This window comes from Cherax quadricarinatus, chromosome 10 (assembly GCF_038502225.1).
Source record: "Cherax quadricarinatus isolate ZL_2023a chromosome 10, ASM3850222v1, whole genome shotgun sequence".
NCBI lineage: Eukaryota > Metazoa > Arthropoda > Malacostraca > Decapoda > Parastacidae > Cherax > Cherax quadricarinatus.
In genome coordinates this window covers 35,017,712-35,037,088 of record NC_091301.1, presented here as the reverse complement: position 1 = coordinate 35,037,088, position 19,377 = coordinate 35,017,712, and the positions used below count along the sequence as shown (strand labels likewise).

The 19,377-nt window shown below is 45.9% G+C and overlaps 1 protein-coding gene across 1 annotated transcript in view; it reads left to right on the top strand.

The window, feature by feature from the left end:
• Positions 1-4,379: 4,379 nt before the first annotated feature.
• The window catches only part of Zip99C (Zinc transporter Zip99C), a 51,712-nt gene continuing 36,714 nt past the window's right edge, over positions 4,380-19,377 (top strand). The window contains exons 1-3 of the mRNA XM_070083825.1: positions 4,380-4,448; positions 8,676-8,835; positions 10,833-10,984. Of these exons, the coding sequence (XP_069939926.1) occupies positions 4,380-4,448; positions 8,676-8,835; positions 10,833-10,984 (381 nt within the window). The remainder of the gene's footprint in view (positions 4,449-8,675; positions 8,836-10,832; positions 10,985-19,377) is intronic.

The following is a 19,377-nucleotide window of genomic DNA, read 5'->3' as shown; positions in this document are numbered from 1 at the left end:
AAAGAACGTGTGTATGGATGTAAGGGAAGCGTGTGTGTGTAAAGAACGTGTGTATGGATGTAAGGGAAGCGTGTGTGTGTAAAGAACGTGTGTATGGATGTAAGGGAAGCGTGTGTGTGTAAAGAACGGGTGTATGGATGTAAGGGAAGCGTGTGTGGGTAAAGAACGGGTGTTTAGATATAAAGGGCAGGCGTTTATATGTAAGAGACAGGCGTTTAGATGTAAGGGACAGGCGTTTAAATGTAAGGGACAGGCGTTTAGATGTATGGGACAGGCGTTTAGATGTAGGGGACAGGCTTTTAGATGTAAGGGAAAGCTTTTAGATGTAAGGGACAGGCTTTTAGATGTAAGGGACAGGCTTTTAGATGTAAGGGTCAGGCTTTTAGATGTAAGGGACAGGCTTTTAGATGTAAGGGTCAGGCTTTTAGATGTAAGGGTCAGGCTTTTAGATGTAAGGGACAGGATTTTAGAGGTAAGGGACAGGCTTTTAGATGTAAGGGTCAGGCTTTTAGATGTAAGGGACGGACATTTAGATGTAGGGGACAGACTTTTAGATGTAAGGGACAGGCTTTTAGATGTAAGGGACAGGCTTTTAGATGTAAGGGACAGGCTTTTAGATGTAAGGGACAGGCTTTTAGATGTAAGGGACGGATGTTTAGGTGTAAGAGATGAGTGTTTAGATGTATGGAACAGGTGTTTTAAAAAAAAGTTATGAAAGTTCATCTTACCAGATGGTATGACACCTCAAGTTTATAAGTTAATATATGATAAGGTTCGCTGGTCCTACAACACCTGTCAGAATATTATGAAAAGTATCTGTGGCAAATGTGAAAAATACAGGGTTTACCTCGGTGTTTGAACTTAATTGGTTCCTAGGGGCTGTTCGAACTGCGAAAAGTTCGATGTCCGGAGTAGTATTTCCCAGGCTTTAATTATCAACCTCACACACTGGAGGATGTTGAGCTGACTCTTCCAAAAGTCTGAGGGTTAGGTCAGTATCAGAGGTCACTTCAAAACACACTTTTGAAACAGAACTTTTCTGTAAATTTTTTTTACAACTGAATTTTAAACATATAAGCGCTTTCGGACTACAGAAAAACGTTCAAAGACCGGGTAATTTTTTTCTGAAAAAAAATGTTCGGACTCGGGTTTGTGCGAGGTCCGGTATGTTCGAACAGAGGTTCTACCGTATATAGGATGAATTATTCTAAAGACTTGACTAAATTGAAAGTTTCTTGATTCTTTTGGATTGTAGAGATTAGTTCAGCAGCTAGACATCTGCATCGTCTTTTATCCATTTATGACCAGATGGGCATCCTTCCAAGACATCAGGTATATGGTCGTGTTCCTATATATATCACGCAGGTGTTATTCATGTTGTGAGTCCTGCAGGCACACTGGTGTTCTTTCAACTTGATCTGTAGACTATGGGAGGTCTCTCACGTATTGCTAGTCACTACCGTGACAACATGTTGCGCAGTTAAATGCGTGTACAGTAGTAGGGCATCTTTTTTTCGAAACGTTTCGTCTGCTCAGCAGGCTTCTTCAGAGGTGACTCAAAATCGTTTTGATAATACCCAACTGTTGCACGTGTTTTACTCTTCTACTTGTCGGTATTGTATACCATTAATATAACGATACCTCCTGGTGAGGGGTGGATGTACTGTAGCCCACCCCCCGCGGCGTGGCCTATAACAAGGATGAGTCCTCTGTCTCCCTGTGTTCTCTGGTTGTAATAAAATTGGTAGAATTACCGACAATATGTAAAGTAAAAGGACACAAGTGCAACTAATGTGACATTTATTGTGGCAACGTTTCGCTCTCCAGGAGCTTTATCAGGCTTGATAAAGCTCCTGGAGAGCGAAACGTTGCCACAATAAATGTCACATTAGTTGCACTTGTGTCCTTTTACTTTACATGTTCTCTGGTTGTGGGTGAGTTATATAGCTAGGGAAAGGGTAGAAACGCCTGCAAATCAGCAAACACTCATCCCTTACATCTGAGCTCCAGTACTCTATATCAAAACAACTGCCTCTTACATCCAGACACCCACTCGGTACACCCAAACACCTGGCCCATACATCCCAACACCTGAACCTTGTATATGCCTATGATATACCTATGACTGTTACTGTTGACAGATCGCAGGGCAGTATACCTACTATCACAGCCTGGTTTATCTGGCACTTGACAGAGGTAGTGATCCAATTTCTTTTCAGATATATGTACACTTTTTTTGGCAATATTCTGATATCTGCTGGTAAGAGGTTAAATAGTGTAGGACCACTGGCGTTGAAAGTGTTCGGTTGTTGTGGCCCGTGGCACCCCTGCTTGTTCGCTTGTTGTGGCCCGTGGCACCCCTGCTTGTTCGCTTGTTGTGGCCCGTGGCACCCCTGCTTGTTCGCTTGTTGTGGCCCGTGGCACCCCTGCTTGTTCGCTTGTTGTGGCCCGTGGCACCCCTGCTTGTTCGTGGCACCTCTGCTTGTTCGCTTGTTGTGGCCCGTGGCACCTCTGCTTGTTCGCTTGTTGTGGCCCGTGGCACCCCTGCTTGTTCGCTTGTTGTGGCCCGTGGCACCTCTGCTTGTTCGCTTGTTGTGGCCCGTGGCACCCCTGCTTGTTCGCTTGTGGCCCGTGGCACCTCTGCTTGTTCGCTTGTTGTGTCCCGTGGCACCCCTGCTTGTTCGCTTGTTGTGGCCCGTGGCACCCCTGCTTGTTCGCTTGTTGTGGCCCGTGGCACCTCTGCTTGTTCGCTTGTTGTGGCCCGTGGCACCCCTGCTTGTTCGCTTGTTGTGGCCCGTGGCACCTCTGCTTGTTCGCTTGTTGTGGCCCGTGGCACCCCTGCTTGTTCGCTTGTTGTGGCCCGTGGCACCTCTGCTTGTTCGCTTGTTGTGGCCCGTGGCACCCCTGCTTGTTCGCTTGTGGCCCGTGGCACCTCTGCTTGTTCGCTTGTTGTGGCCCGTGGCACCCCTGCTTGTTCGCTTGTTGTGGCCCGTGGCACCCCTGCTTGTTCGCTTGTTGTGGCCCGTGGCACCTCTGCTTGTTCGCTTGTTGTGGCCCGTGGCACCTCTGCTTGTTCGCTTGTTGTGTCCCGTGGCACCCCTGCTTGTTCGCTTGTTGTGTCCCGTGGCACCCTTGTTGTGGCCCGTGGCACCTCTGCTTGTTCGCTTGTTGTGTCCCGTGGCACCCCTGCTTGTTCGCTTGTTGTGTCCCGTGGCACCCCTGCTTGTTCGCTTGTTGTGTCCCGTGGCACCCCTGCTTGTTCGCTTGTTGTGGCCCGTGGCACCCCTGCTTGTTCGCTTGTTGTGGCCCGTGGCACCCCTGCTTGTTCGCTTGTTGTGGCCCGTGGCACCCCTGCTTGTTCGCTTGTTGTGGCCCGTGGCACCCCTGCTTGTTCGCTTGTTGTGGCCCGTGGCACCCCTGCTTGTTCGCTTGTTGTGGCCCGTGGCACCCCTGCTTGTTCGCTTGTTGTGGCCCGTGGCACCCCTGCTTGTTCGCTTGTTGTGGCCCGTGGCACCCCTGCTTGTTCGCTTGTTGTGGCCCGTGGCACCCCTGCTTGTTCGCTTGTTGTGTCCCGTGGCACCCCTGCTTGTTCGCTTGTTGTGTCCCGTGACACCCCTGCTTGTTCGCTTGTTGTGGCCCGTGGCACCCCTGCTTGTTCGCTTGTTGTGGCCCGTGGCACCCCTGCTTGTTCGCTTGTTGTGGCCCGTGGCACCCCTGCTTGTTCGCTTGTTGTGGCCCGTGGCACCCCTGCTTGTTCGCTTGTTGTGGCCCGTGGCACCCCTGCTTGTTCGCTTGTTGTGGCCCGTGGCACCCCTGCTTGTTCGCTTGTTGTGGCCCGTGGCACCCCTGCTTGTTCGCTTGTTGTGGCCCGTGGCACCCCTGCTTATCACTAGGTGTATTTTGCACTTGCTTCCATATCTTTCACTCCTGTATGTTGTTATATTAGCGTGAAGATGAGGGACTAAACCCTCGAGTATGCATTCCTCTCCCATACCTTGTACTAGACTCATTAGAAAACTATGTAATATTGGCTGTAATCTAAATTTGCCCTAAATGCTGTTCATAGTACGGACTTTAAAATTATTGCGCTTGTTTAAACATTAATTTGAAATAATCATTATCATTGCTTAACTCTACATAATTAATTCAACAGTTCGACTATCGTGTACTTAGCAAAGCACTCCTTACTCCCGTACAAACCACTCCTTTGCAAGCCACTCTTCACTCCTGTGCAAGCCACTCCACACTGCTACATCATTAGTTATGACATAGTTTTGACTCCTCACAGTCTATACAGCAACCCCTCACAAGTACAAGGCATAGGAAGAGCAAGAAACAAAAGAGGAAGAGTAGAAAGCAGTGTGTTAAGCTTTGGTATTATGTGTGATCAAGGTGGTGTTCAGGAACGAGGAGACTTCACTAGCTGCAGCAGCAGCAACATTGGCAAAGTGAGAAACTGAGTCAGTAACCAGCTGTTTTGTCTCTCTCTCTCTCTCTCTCTCTCTCTCTCTCTCTCTCTCTCTCTCTCTCTCTCTCTCTCTCTCTTCTCTCTTCTCTCTTCTCTCTTCTCTCTTCTTATTTACACAATGTTTTTTTACAGAATTATGTTAAGAGTTCCATCCTTTATTCGCAAGCTAAGAGCTGTTACCTTCCTTAGCTCATTTGAAAGCCCTTATTTTATTACGAGACATACAAATAGGGAATAGGATTTAGTTGGAGCCATCTGTTGGCCAGCGATTTCAGTTGGTAAACTATTTCATCGTTGTCTTTATGCTGTAATAACATGTTTCAGACTCGAGTCATTCTAGGAATGAATTATTTCAGATAAGGTAATGTTCTTGAGAAGGGTACAACTAAAATGTAGTTGTTGTTTGTTGTGTAGCAGCTATCTTCTCACTGTTTTTGAAATGGAGCCAAATGTGGTACCTTGACAACATTGGCCTTGTGCATAACAATAGGGCCACCCTCATCCCTCCAGTGTTGAAATGACAGTTCTGTCCAGGTCAGGTCCAGATGAGAGATGAATCATCTTGCTCTGTTCTCTATTGTGTCAAGAAGTCATAGATGGAAGACAGGACAGAGGGTGACACCAACAGGGAATACACCAACAAGTGCTAGGTGACATGCACACAACTGAGGAGGAGGTGGAGAAGCTGCTAAGTGACCTTGATACCTCAAAGGCAATGGGACCGGACAACATCTCCCAGTGGGTCCTCAGGGAGGGAGCAGATATACTGTGTGTGCCATTAACCACAATCTTCAACACATCCCTTGAAACTGGGCAACTACCTGAGGTATGGAAGACCGCAAATGTAGTTCCCATTTTTAAAAAAAGGAGACAGAAAAGAGGCACTAAATTACAGACCAGTGTCACTGACGTGTATAGTATGCAAAGTCATGGAGAAGATTATCAGGAGGAGAGTGGTGGAGCACCTGGAACGGAACAAGATTATAAACGACAACCAGCACGGATTCATGGAAGGCAAATCCTGTGTCACAAACCTTCTGGAGTTTTATGACAAAGTTACAGAAGTAAGACACGAGAGAGAGGGGTGGGTTGATTGCATTTTCTTGGACTGCAAGAAGGCCTTCGACACAGTTCCTCACAAGAGATTAGTGCAGAAACTAGAGGATCAGGCGCGTATAACAGGAAGGGCACTGCAATGGATCAGAGAATACCTGACAGGGAGGCAACAACGAGTCATGGTACGGGATGAGGTATCACAGTGGGCACCTGTGACGAGCGGGGTCCCACAGGGGTCGGTCCTAGGACCAGTGCTATTTCTGGTATATGTGAATGACATGATGGAAGGGATAGACTCAGAGGTGTCCCTGTTCGCAGATGATGTGAAGTTAATGAGGAGAATTAAATCAGATGAGGACCAGGCAGGACTTCAAAGAGACCTGGACAGGCTGGACACGTGGTCCAGCAACTGGCTTCTTGAATTCAACCCTGCCAAATGCAAAGTCATGAAGATCGGAGAAGGGCAAAGAAGACCGCAGACAGAGTATAGACTAGGTGGCCAAAGACTGCAAACCTCGCTCAAGGAGAAAGATCTTGGGGTGACCATAACACCGAGCATGTCTCCGGAGGCACACATCAACCAGATAACTGCTGCAGCATATGGGCGCCTGGCAAACCTGAGAATAGCGTTCCGATACCTTAGTAAGGAATCGTTCAAGACACTGTACACTGTGTACATCAGGCCCATACTGGAGTATGCAGCACCAGTTTGGAACCCACACCTGGTCAAACACGTCAAGAAATTAGAGAAAGTGCAAAGGTTTGCAACAAGGCTAGTTCCGGAGCTCAGGGGTATGTCCTACGAAGAAAGGTTGAGGGAAATCGGACTGACGACACTGGAGGACAGGAGGGTCAGGGGAGACATGATAACGACATACAAAATACTGCGTGGAATAGATAAGGTGGACAGAGACAGGTTGTTCCAGAGAGGGGACACAGAAACAAGGGGTCACAATTGGATGCTGAAGACTCAGACGAGTCACAGGGATGTTAGGAAGTATTTCTTCAGTCATAGAGTCGTCAGGAAGTGGAATAGCCTAGCAAGTGATGTAGTGGAGGCAGGAACCATACATAGCTTTAAGAAGAGGTATGACAAAGCTCAAGGAGCAGAGAGAGGACCTAGTAGTGATCAGTGAAGAGGCGGGCCCAGGAGCTGAGTCTCGACCCCTGCAACCACAATTAGGTGAGTACACACACACACACAGGGGTCAGTCCTAGGACCTGTGCTGTTTTTGGTATATGTGAATGATATAAAGGAAGGGATAGATTCAGAAGTGTCCTTGTTTGCAGATGATGTGAAGTTAATGAGGAGAATTAAATCGGTCGAGGATCAGGCAGGACTACAAAGAGACCTGGACAGGCTACAAGCCTGGTCCAGCAACTGGCTCCTTGAATTTAACCCTGCCAAATGCAAAGTCATGAAGATCGGGGAAGGGCAAAGAAGACCGCAGACAGAGTATAGGCTAGGTGGCCAAAGACTGCAAACCTCGCTCTAGGAAAAGGATCTTGCGGTGTGTATAATACCGAGCACATTTCGTAAGGCTCACTTCAACCAGATAACTGCTGCAGCATATGGGTGCCTGACAAACCTAAGAATAGCGCTCCGATACCTCAGTAAGGAATCGTTCAAGACTCTGTACACCATGTACGTCAGGCTCATACTGGAGTATGCAGCACCAGTTTGGAACCCACACCTGGTCAAGCACGTCAAGAAATTAGAGAAAGTGCAAAGGTTTTGAACAAAACTAGTCCCAGAGCAAGGGAAATGTCTTACGAAGAAAGGTTAAGGGAAATCGGACTGACGACACTGGCGGACAGGAGGGTTAGGGAAGACATGATAACGACAAATAAAATACTGCGAGGAATAGACAAGGTGGACAAAGACAATATGTTCCAGAGATGGGACAAAGAAACAAGGGGTCACAATTGGAAGTTGAAGGCTCCGATGAGTCAAAAAGATGTTAGGAAGTATTTCTTCAGTCATAGAGTTGTCAGGAAGTGGAATAGCCTAGAAAGTGACGTAGTGGAGACAGGAACCATACATAGTTTTAAGACGAGGTTTGATAAAGCTCATGGAGCAGGGAGGGGGAGAACCTAGTAGCAGTGATGGAGTGAATGATGGTGAAAGTTTTTCTTTTTTGGGCCACCCTGCCTTGGTGGGAATTGGCCAGTGTGATAATAAAAAAAATAATAGTATTAAACTTTAATACCAATAATGATAAATTATAAAATAGTGTGATCTGTATATTATTTGGCTTGCTGGGTACACAGAATGTAATTATTGTACAATACATTTAATGCAATAGTGTTATTAGAAAAGAAGTTCATATTACCATTTACCATTTAATTACTGTAGTTGGATCACACCACAACACCTACCTAACATGTAGAAACCTGCAGTGGCCAGCAAGAAATCCAAATGAAAGGACAGTGGCATACTTCCCTGTGTGAGTGATGGCATAGTCTCCTTATTTTCCACCATCCACACGTAATTCTGGAGTTCCTGCAAATTTCACGTCCCAGTTCTTCAGCAGGGGACATTAACACGGGTTTCCATTACAAATTCGGGCTGAAACACCCAGTTATGGCCTAGATGACGCTGGAGTTGTGGATTACTAGACGATTTCACCACAAGCTGTGCTCACAAATTAATTCATTATGGCGTCCTCTTTCCCCTGTATCACTCTGCGGCCGCTGTGCACCCTCCTTCACACAAAATTTCTTGAAGGGTCAAATCAGCATCACATTTTAATATGCAATTATTATATTTATATTTACACATGATGAATTTAGGAAAATTATAAAAAAAATTACACAGAGCCAGTTAAAACTCACTGTTGAGTTATATAATGATCCTGGCCAATCACAGCAGTGTAAGCAAACATGCATGAGAATGTAAACAAAGGCATGTCAATTCCATATCTACCACGAGCTGGACAGGCACCTAGTCAGTACCTGACCAGTCAGGCTGTGGTTCATACATTAGATTACATGTGGTCAGCAGTAACAACCTGGTTAATCAGGCCCTGAGCCACCTCAAGGCCTGGTCATGGGCTAGGCCACAGGGGCGTTGACCCCGGAACACCCTTCAGGTATACTAGCGAGATGACCAAGTGTTTTTGGTACAGTATTTAAAATACAGGCATATTAGCTTTGTATATTTATTACATTACACGGAATCTTATTTGTTGTTTCTCGTTTTGCAGGTGGACGGAACTTGTTGCAGCTGTTGCTGAGTTTTGCTGTTGGTGGTCTGCTGGGTGATGTGTTCCTACATCTACTGCCTGAAGCCTGGAGCATGGCCCTCGAAGGTACATAGCCTCTAACATAAGAATACAGCACAGCAGTAGGCACAGTGTCTCAGGTCATACTCACGCTCAACATTCAACCTTTACCACTCGTGTACATCTGCCTTAATAATGTACATTATATAAAAACATAATTTTTAAGAAAAATTAACCCTTAAACGGTCCAAACGTATACAGTATGTATACGTTCTTATGTGTAGCGTCACAAAGTATATATACGTTTTATTTTTCCTGCCTTCAAATTTGGCACGATTGGCCTGAGATGCCTTGTCAGCATAGAATGGGTCCTAACACTCAGTGTGCACGTTACTAAAAAAATCTGGGACCACTTAATACCTTGTGGGAGCGCCAGCAAACAGTGCGGCACATAGTGCGGCAAACACCAAGGATTCATTGATGTAATGTCATATTAACACTCCTCTTTTAAGAGGAAAGTGATGTTAACCCCAAATTTAGGGTCTGTCTATCTCTATGTATCTCTGTCTATCTCTATCTCTGTCTACCTCTGTCTCTGTCTGCATCTCTGTCTCTGTATCTCTTTCTATCTGTCTCTCTCTTTCTATCTGTCTGTCTATCTGTCTCACAGGTACACAAATACAAGTATACATAGTGTAAATTACCTAGGATAACCCAAAAAATCCAGACAAAGTGCTATACTCTGCTTGAAGATGTGAGTAAACGTGATGACGCAGTCTTGTGGCTTTCTCTGGACAGAGAGCTACATGGATAGACAGATAGACAGGGAACGTGACAGACAAATAGACAGACATGTTTGTGTACCAGCGAAAACAAAGCAAGGGTGATGCTCATCAAATATCATCTCTAATCTTTTCTTATCAGCTGCACCCTCCCCCACACTCATGTATGTTCATCAAACGTCAGCTCTTATCAGTTGTTATCTCATCATGTCACTGTCAGGGGTGGACTTTGTTTTTCATGCTTCAAGGGAACTTATTACCTATTATTATTATTACATATTATCCTCCTTTTTTTTTTCTTCTTCTTCTTCTTCTTCTTCTCCTTCTCCTCCTTCTCCTTCTCCTTCTCCTCCTTCTCCTTCTTCTTCTCCTCCTTCTCCTTCTCCTTCTCCTTCTCCTTCTCCTCCTCCTCCTCCTCCTCCTCCTCCTCCTCCTCCTCCTCCTCCTCCTCCTCCTCCTCCTCTTCTTCCTGGATGGGAATAAATGGTATAAAATACCGACACAATGGCAATATAAACACAAATGCAGTATAATGTGATCCTTTATTGACTACGTTTCGCCCACACAGTGGGCTTTTTCAAGTCACAAACAGAACTGTTTGTGACTTGAAAAAACCCACTGTGTAGGCGAAACGTAGTCAATAAAGGATCACATTATACTGCATTTGTGTTTATATTTCCTCTTCTTCCTCTTCTTCTTCCTCTTCTTCTTCCTCTTCCTCCTCTTCCTCTTCCTCCTGCTTCTCCTCTTCGTCTTTCTCCTCCTCCTCCTCCTCCTCATTGTTATTATATACTTCCACATATCCAAAACATTGCTGGGACATATAAATACTTTGTATATATTCCAAGACAATAGTAAATGGCTAAGGCAAGTGTAAATGTCCACCTGTCAATGTGTTTGTGACAATTTGAGTACAATTTCAGTACCTAATACTAGTGTCAGAACAAAGATTGGTTATAAAATGACAACTACTACAAATTGTAATTATCAGAACATAAAAATTACATGGATTAATATGAAAAATAGAAAAAAAGGTATATGGGCAACACTTCTGCAAACGGCAGGACTCGATGTTGCTGTCACATGAGCATCCAGTGCCAACTTCTCGGCCTCATATCTCGGTAAGTACTGACCCTAATTTTGTTTTTATTCTAAAATACTTAAAAAAGTGCTCTTTTTTTCTATAAAAAAACTATTTTTTTTTTCAAGATATTCGGGGTTTGGACCGTTTAAGGGCTAAAATATCCAGTTAATTTATTATTCTAATAAGGAATTTTTATTACCTGGAAATATGTTGCACAGGTGGAGCAGGTACCCATGAAGCCTTCACTCAGGTGGGTTTGTGTGTCCTGGCAGGGATCTTCTTGTTTATCATTGTGGAGATGATGGCTACACACGGCTCAGCTGGCCCAACCAACAACAATACCAAGGGCAACCCACAAAACACGAAGGAGGTAGGGTATTAATTAGGTATCCTAAGTAGGGTACCTAATGATTACCTATTTTGTTATTTATTTATTTTGTCTTTGCAAACAGTACATTGAGATTTTGTATTTACAATAGTGGGTTGCAATGCAAAGAGAGCCTCTATTATGCCTAGGCATTATGGACCAACTTAACACTATTGGCTTACTGACTACTTAACACTAAGGAGTATATCATATTTGTACAGTAGGATAGTAATTATTTCATAGTTGTACAGTAGAATATTAATTATAAATGAATCAAAATTTGTATAAGACAAAGATATTTTTATATTCGAAAATGCTTTGTGTGAAAACAATGATTCAATTATATTCCTGTCAAAAATAGATAAAAGGTTCAGTGTGATTGTTTCAGTTATGATGTGGGAGTACATAGGTGAGTAAGTGTGTACTGAGTATTTAGCATTTAGTCTAGGGTGATTAAGTGGCTTTTGAGAAGAGTCTTAAATTGATTTTCAGACTGGGTTACTTTAATATATTCTGGTAATGAATTCCATATTTTGGGGCCCTTTATGTGCATAGAGTTTTTACATAGTGTGATATGGACACGAGGTATATCAAAAAGAGATCTGTGTCTTGTGTTGTGGTCATGTGTCCTGTTTAGGTTGGTGAGGAGAAGTTTGAATGGAGGGTTTAGGTTTGCCTGTATTGTTCTGTGTATGTAGTAGGTACATGAATAAGTATGGATGTTCTTAATGGTTAGCAGAGTCAGACTTTTGAAAATTGGTGGAGTATGCTGGCGGGAGTGGGAATTTGTTATCATTCTTACTGCTGCCTTTTGCTGGGTTATTAGAGGTTTTAGGTGATTTGATGATGTTGATCCCCATGCACAAATTCCATATGTAAGGTAAGGGTATATGAGTGAATGGTACAGTGCCAGGAGAGCTGATTGTGGAACGTAGTACCTTATCTTTGATAGTATGCCCACGGTCTTGGAGATTTTCTTGGTGATTTGTTGTATGTGTGTCCGAAACTTAAGGCTACTGTCAAGGTGGATACCTAGGAATTTTCCCTCTGTGAGTCTTGTGACTGATGATCCATTTAGCGTTATGTTAATTAGATCATTTGCAGCTTTGTTTCCAAACTGAATGAAATAGGTTTTATCAATGTTCAGGGTAAGTTTGTTAGTCATCATCCAGGCAGATATTTTCTGTAATTCAGCATTGACTGTGTTTGCTAGTGTGACTGTGTTTGGGTGGGAAAAGACATATGTAGTGTCATCTGCAAATAATATGGGTTTGAGTGACTGTGATGCATTCGGTAGATCATTGATGTAGATAAGAAAGAGGAGTGGTCCAAGGACGCTTCCTTATGGGACTCCTACTGTGATTGATTGGGTGGAAGAGTTTGCATCATTTGCATACACATATTGAGTTCTGTTACTAAGGTATGATTTTAGGTAGTTGAGGGAGTGGCCTCTGATACCATAGTGCATTAATTTGGAGTACAGCAGTTCATGGTCGACTGTATCGAAAGCTTTACGTAAATCAATGAAAATGCCTAGCGGGACTTCTTTCTTTTCAAGTGCGGTACATATTAGTTCTAGCATGTGTATGATAGCATCATTTGTGCTTTATTCCTGAATCCAAACTGACAAGGGTTTAATATGTTGTGTGAAACGAGGTAGGAATAGATCCGTCTATGAATTAATTTTTCAAAGAGGACTCAGATTTGGAAATGTGGGGCGAAATTCTAGCGAAGAAGTTGCGAGAGGAAGAGGAAGAGGAAGATCCTGCTCACATTGTAGCAGAACTGACAGTCCCAACCATGGAGCCAGCGACAATAGAAACAGGTGCGGAAATAAACACCCCACCCCCCGAAAACCAAGAGGGATGGAACACTGTGGACAAGAAGAAGAAGCACCGTCCGTCCAAGGAGCAGGCAAACCAGCTCAACCGACCTGGCAAATTCAAGGTGAAGTCTTACGGGGACCACAGAACCCACTATGGGGTTGTTTCATACCTGGAATCACGACACAACCTGAAGTTCAAGATATGGTTCAACTTGAGGGGAGAACCAATATTGACTCCTCTCAACAAGGAAATGTATACCACCTTGAAGAGAGTCATGGAGACAGATCGCTCATTCACCCTGGAGGAACTGGACTCTCGGCAGAAGATCACCAAGGGTGTAGTGATGCGATACCCGCTGATGATGCCCATCGAGGCAGTAGCAGCTCACCCCAGTGTGGTGTCAGCTCAACGTCTCAAGGCAAAGACGGCAGGCAATGCACCAACCCGACAGGTCCTCATTCAGCATGTAGGACCACTGCCATCCCAGCTGGACCTCGGTTCTTGGGGCAGGTACGATGTCAGGACCTTCACAGCAGAACCAGTTCGCTGTTTCAAGTGTCAGCGTTATGGACACCTGGGTGCACTCTGTCCGAACAGAGTAATCTGCGGTGTCTGCAGCCAGCACCACCCTACCGAGGAATGCATCACCAAGCTGAAAAATGCATCGCCACCCACTCCACAATGCCCGAACTGCAGGCAGAAACACCATGCCTGGAATCCTCGATGCCCCGAGAGGCTCGCCAGAATTCAAGAAGTCTGGAAGACGCCAAAAACTCGGCAACAGGCTACGACGGATCATCACTCTCAGCAGACGATGGGTGCAGAGAACCCTGCCATACCGCAGATCTCTCAGCAGCTAACCCAAGTCAATGCCCAGGAATTCCCAACCCTCGAAGCCTCAACCAGGCGTCAAGGTCAAGAACCTCCTGCACCCCTACCTCAACGAAGAAACAGAAACAAGAGGAACAGGAGGCGTCAACAGGGTGCATCTGGTCAATGCGATCAGCAGGCGGCACTAAACGAGCCCCCACCGGCCATAGCACGACAACGCAGGCACTCCTTACCCGGCACAGGCGCTTTGCAGACTCAACTGGCACCTCACCAGCAGATCCCGGCTACCCAACCTGGTATACAGCAACAGACCACGGTGCATACAATAAAGAAATCCAACCCTCAGCAGTCCCTACAGACCACAACAGCCCAGATAATATCCACTGTTTCGAACCCAACTCCAAAGCAGGCCCTCACCAGGGAGGATCTCGTAGCACTCATCAAGGTGTTCACGGATCTTATTTGCAACACAATCAACTCCACGGAACAACAGAGCGCATTCCGGCAGATGGTCAGTACGCTCCTGAGAGTGTGCTTTCTGACCGAAGAGGAGACAGTGGATGCCATGAATTTGCAGGTTCTCAGAGCGGGCAGGACTCAGTCTCCAGCTCAGGAAACAACAGCGATGGAATAACCTCGGTACCAAATCACACCCTCAAGGTCCTACAATGGAACATTCAGGGCCTGAGGGGCAAACAGCACCTCTTGCTGGAGGCAGTAATTCGGGATCGGGTTGACATCGTCTTGCTACAAGAAACTCTGACTGTCCCGACTATGTGCCCAAGACTACCCGGTTTTGCTGGGTATTTTCGGCACATGGACCCGGGCATTCACTGCAGAGGCACAGCTGTATTTGTATCCAATACAATACCTCACGAGGTTATAGCCAACCCTGTGGACTGTGGGGAGGATGTCGAGGTACAGGCCATCCTTGTGCACATACCTGGGGCGCCCATTACCATCTATAACATCTACAAGAACCCAAGACACACCCTCGACATTGCAGAGCTCCTCGCACTAGCACGCACTGAGTGTATTATTGTGGGTGGAGATTTCAACGCACATCACCCAATGCTGCACTCTCACTCAGCAACCAATGCTGCTGGCAGACACATAGCAATGCTCCTACACGATATTCCAGAGGTAAAGTTGCTAAACAATGGAGACCCCACACACCTGTTGGGTGGCTGCCTCGACCTTACCTTCGGGTCAAGACAACTCGCAGCAGGAGCCACATGGGAAACTCATCCTCACCTTGTCAGTGACCACTTTGCAGTGATCACCACCTTCAACATCAACAGGCCTCCCACAGTTGTGCTGCCTCCTAGATGGGACGTAAAGAGGGCCAACTGGAAGGTGTTCCAGGATTATCTTCATGACTGGTGGTCCACATACTCTCTATCTGAAGACTGTGATACGGCTGAACAGGAGCTAATCACTGTTCTCATCCAGGCAGCAGAGTGCGCAATTCCAAAGAAGTCCGCAGGACGCACTCACAAAAGAGACTGGTGGTTCTACAACGACGAGGTGCGGGAGCAGAACCACCGCATCAACTCTTTTAGGAAGCTATACAGGCGTAACCCTACGGCAGAGAACAGGAATACTCTGAGAGCCATTGTGCAGCATGCCCGCAGAGTCTCTCTCAGAGTAAAAACTGAGAAATGGCTGGAGTGGTGCTCAACATTCGGGCATCACACCACCTTATCTGAGATATGGGGCAAGCTCAACATAGCAACTGGCAAGAGCAAGCCGAGGCCACCAGCACACCCGAACCCATCCCAGGAAGCTGAGAAACTAGTGGAGCTTTTCACTTCCAGGGGAGCCTCCACTCAGCTCCCACAGGACATCCGGAATATACAGACGGATCTTCTGCCACAGCGCCAGCTAACGATACAAGCTGCATGTGAGTCGGAAGATGTGACTGATGAAGACCTCACGGACTTGGAACTCCGACGTGCCATTAAGAACACAGGTGACACTGCCCCGGGCATCGATGGTGTTACGTACTCCATGATTGCACGGGCTGGGCAGAGTGGATGGGAGGCCATACTAGACGTCATTAACAAGTCGTGGAGGGCCAGGACACTCCCAGCAGCTTGGAAGAAAGCTACCATCGTACCAATTCCAAAGCCCAAGGACCCAGGCAGTATGAGACCCATATCGCTGACCAGCTGCTTAGCCAAGACTGCTGAGAGGATGGTGTTAAACCGCCTCCTATGGAAACTTGGACCCTCTCATCATCACATATTTGGCTTCACCAAAGGAGTGGGTACAGCAGAGTGCATAACCACTCTACTAAGCCAGATTGCTGATAGTAACAAAAAACCTAGTATCGTCGTCTACCTCGACCTTGAGAAGGCATTTGAGCTAGCCAGCCCCACAGCAATTCTGGCAATACTAGCTCGGAAGGGAATCAAAGGACGCCTCCTGGCCTGGATAGAGTCCTACCTTAGGGGCAGGCAGGCCTGTGTCAGCTTTCAGGGACACTACTCTTCCTTTAAAACCCTGGAAAACGGTACGCCACAAGGAGGTGTGCTCAGTCCTACCCTGTTTAACATCCTTATGCAGGAACTTGTGAGCCTTCCCTTTCATAGTGGTACACAGCTCCTCAGCTATGCTGATGATCTTGCACTCGTAGTGAATGGGAAAGGCAATTTAGAACGACAGGCTCAGAGAGCTTTGGACCTAATTACGCAGTCTTGCAAGGAACTAGGCCTCAAGATCTCGGCCGAGAAATCTCTTGCAATGATGTTCAAGGGACCAGATCCTGTGAATAGATTACGTATTCAGGATATAGAACTTGAGTGGACAGGCTCCTACCTGTACTTGGGAATCTACATTGATAAAAAGCTGACCTTTCAGAAACAGGCCGAGTATGTCAGGTCACGTGCTCTACTCAGACTCAACGCCATGAGAGCCATGACGAGGCACCGTGCAGGGGCAAGCAAAGATGTACTTCGCTTGTACTATATACAAGCTATACGCTCGCTCATTGACTACGGTGCACCGGCGTTAGCTCATCTCTTCCCGCAGAGCAGGCAAAGGGTGGAGGTCGTACAAAACCAGGCGATAAGAACTATGCTTGGGGCCCCCATCTGGACCAACACAGTATGTCTCAGATCTGAGGCCCGGCTTCCTTCCTTGGCTGACAGAGTAAGATACATAAACGCCTGCAAAGTGGCCACGATTCTGCACCGGCAGCAAGGTACCCCACTAAGGAGACGGATATTGACAACCATGACACAAGATCCCACACTCTTCACGGACTACTCCTGGATTCGTTCGTTTTGTGCTGCTGGGCGGAAGCTGCTGCCTATACAACTACTCCTTGAGAAGAGTTGTGACCTTCCTGTTGCTGGGTACCATCCACCACCTCCCTGGCGCCCAGATCCAGCCGATGTTTGCATCATGCAGCTACCCATCTCTAAGCGTCTCTGCAGTCAAGACACCCTCAGCAATCATGCTGAGACAAGCATGGCACTGGCAGAGGGAGGCACATGTGCAGTGTATTTCACAGATGGTTCTGTCGACCCTGACAGGAAGAGAGCAGCAGCTGGACTGTACCACAATGGTCACACACAAGGCTGGCGACTCCCTGACCACTGCACGATCCTTCAAGCTGAGCTGGTGGCGATTCAGCAGGCATTGTCACATGCCCTACGACATCGACTCCGACCTGTCATACATGTTGATTCCACCTCTGCAATCAATGCCCTCTCCCATCCTCAACCACAGGACAATGTTCACCTCATCACATCGATCCTGAGCATAATGACAGCCTTAGAAGTTCAGGGTAACAGATCGACATTGAACTGGATCCCCAGCCATGCTGGCATCCGGGGAAATGAGGCGGCAGATGATGCAGCCAAGGCAGCAACAGACTATCCACATGTTGGGATTACTGTCCCAATCAGCCTACGACAGACCAAACTGGTGGCTGCCAGAGCCATGAAACTTATGGGGGAGGTCTTAGGTGATACCCCATCTCAACAGTGGTACCGAGCAGCGACTCAGGGAGAACCCCCTCCATATGATAGAAGCTGGTCCAGAGCGCAGTGTACCGCCATCCATCGGCTTCGTTTGGGCTTTCCCACAGCCAAGATGATGGTAGACAAGGCTGAGGAGGAGATGTGCCAGTACTGTCAGCACGTTGTCCAGCGGCCCCTAACACACTATCTTCTGGAGTGCGAAGTTACTGAGACACTCCGCAGGCAACTAGGAGTGATATTCCCTCCCGAAGAGGACCCAGAGATGACTGCGGCCACACTAGTGTACCATGGAGTCAACGAACCAGACAAGCTGTTACCTGTGATAACGACATATCCTCCTCCTCGCTAGTGTCCACAGTTAGGAGTACATATGGTGTTGTCGCTTATGAGATGCACCAGTTGAACTGACCAGAAGAGTGCTTGAGCAGCATACGTCGCATCATTGTAGAAACCTTTCTCCCTCGGGAGCCAGAGACGGGTCATCGCAAGATTGAGACCCGTGCCAGGACTACGGTCTTGGCGAACATTATACATACATACTTCAACTCCATATTGTTTCAGACTATGGAACAATGCTCTTCTCCAGACTGAGGGACTGACCACCTCAAAACTTTAAGGGTGATGGACTGATTACATCGTCTTCAAGTCTCTTCTGCTTCTATCAACTTTTCTGTACTCGACTGAAGAAGCCTACTGTGTAGGCGAAACGTTTCGAAATAAAGATACCTAACTGTTGCATATGTGTAGTATGTTTATGTTGAAATCTCCTGTTGGTAGTAGGTGGTCTTTATTCATGTGTGCATCAGCAATCATGTTTCCTAGTTTTTCACTAAAGCGATAAATGTTTGACTGGTGCTATGAATATGTTTATAACTGTGAGGGGGTTTTGCAGGTCTTTTGATTTAAATTTGGCTATGATATATTCTCCATGTTCGTCCCTTGTGCAAGATTTATTGATACATTAGAGTTGATTTGAGTAATATATAGCTGTTTCTCCCCCTTGCTGGTCTGTTCTACAGTTGTGTTTGGCCATGTAGCCATGAATGGTATAGAAATCTGTAATATCAGGCTTAAGCCAGGTTTGTGTGAGTGTGATGATTGATATATTGGAATGAAGGGAACTGAGTAATGCTGTGAGGTGGTCATAATGTTTGCTCAAAGATCTGACATTGTAGTTAAAGATGGTTATGTTATTGTTTGCACTGAGTAATGTCTTTGCTTGGTCTGCTGTGTAGTAATTACAGTTACTGGTTGATTCGTGTAATTCATTTTGTAAAAAGTTTCCATCAGGATCTATGCCTGTAATCATAGGGTGAGAGTAATTTTACAAACTAGATTTTCTGAGTAAAATTATATAAGATTTATACGTATTGAATCTACAACTAGACTTATGACTAAGACTCTGTGATTAGTCTAAAACTTGTAAAAATTTGAAAGAAAAAGGGATTATTACAGAATAGATAATTCAGTTATACACTTATGCATCTAATGGCACCTTAATTATTTTAACAAGTGAGTTTATGAACTACAGTAGATATTTACAGCTAAAATAAAGGAGCTAATGAATATAATAATAAAAGAATGTATTAAAAGCAAAATCAGTAGCACCTGAGGTAGTCAATAGCACCTGGAGTATTTTAATAAATGTGACTATATGGACAAGAGGAGAGAAAAAAAAAATAAATAAATGAGCTTGGGAATATAATGGCAAAATAGTGAACTTATTACACTTTAGCCCCTGAGAATAGCA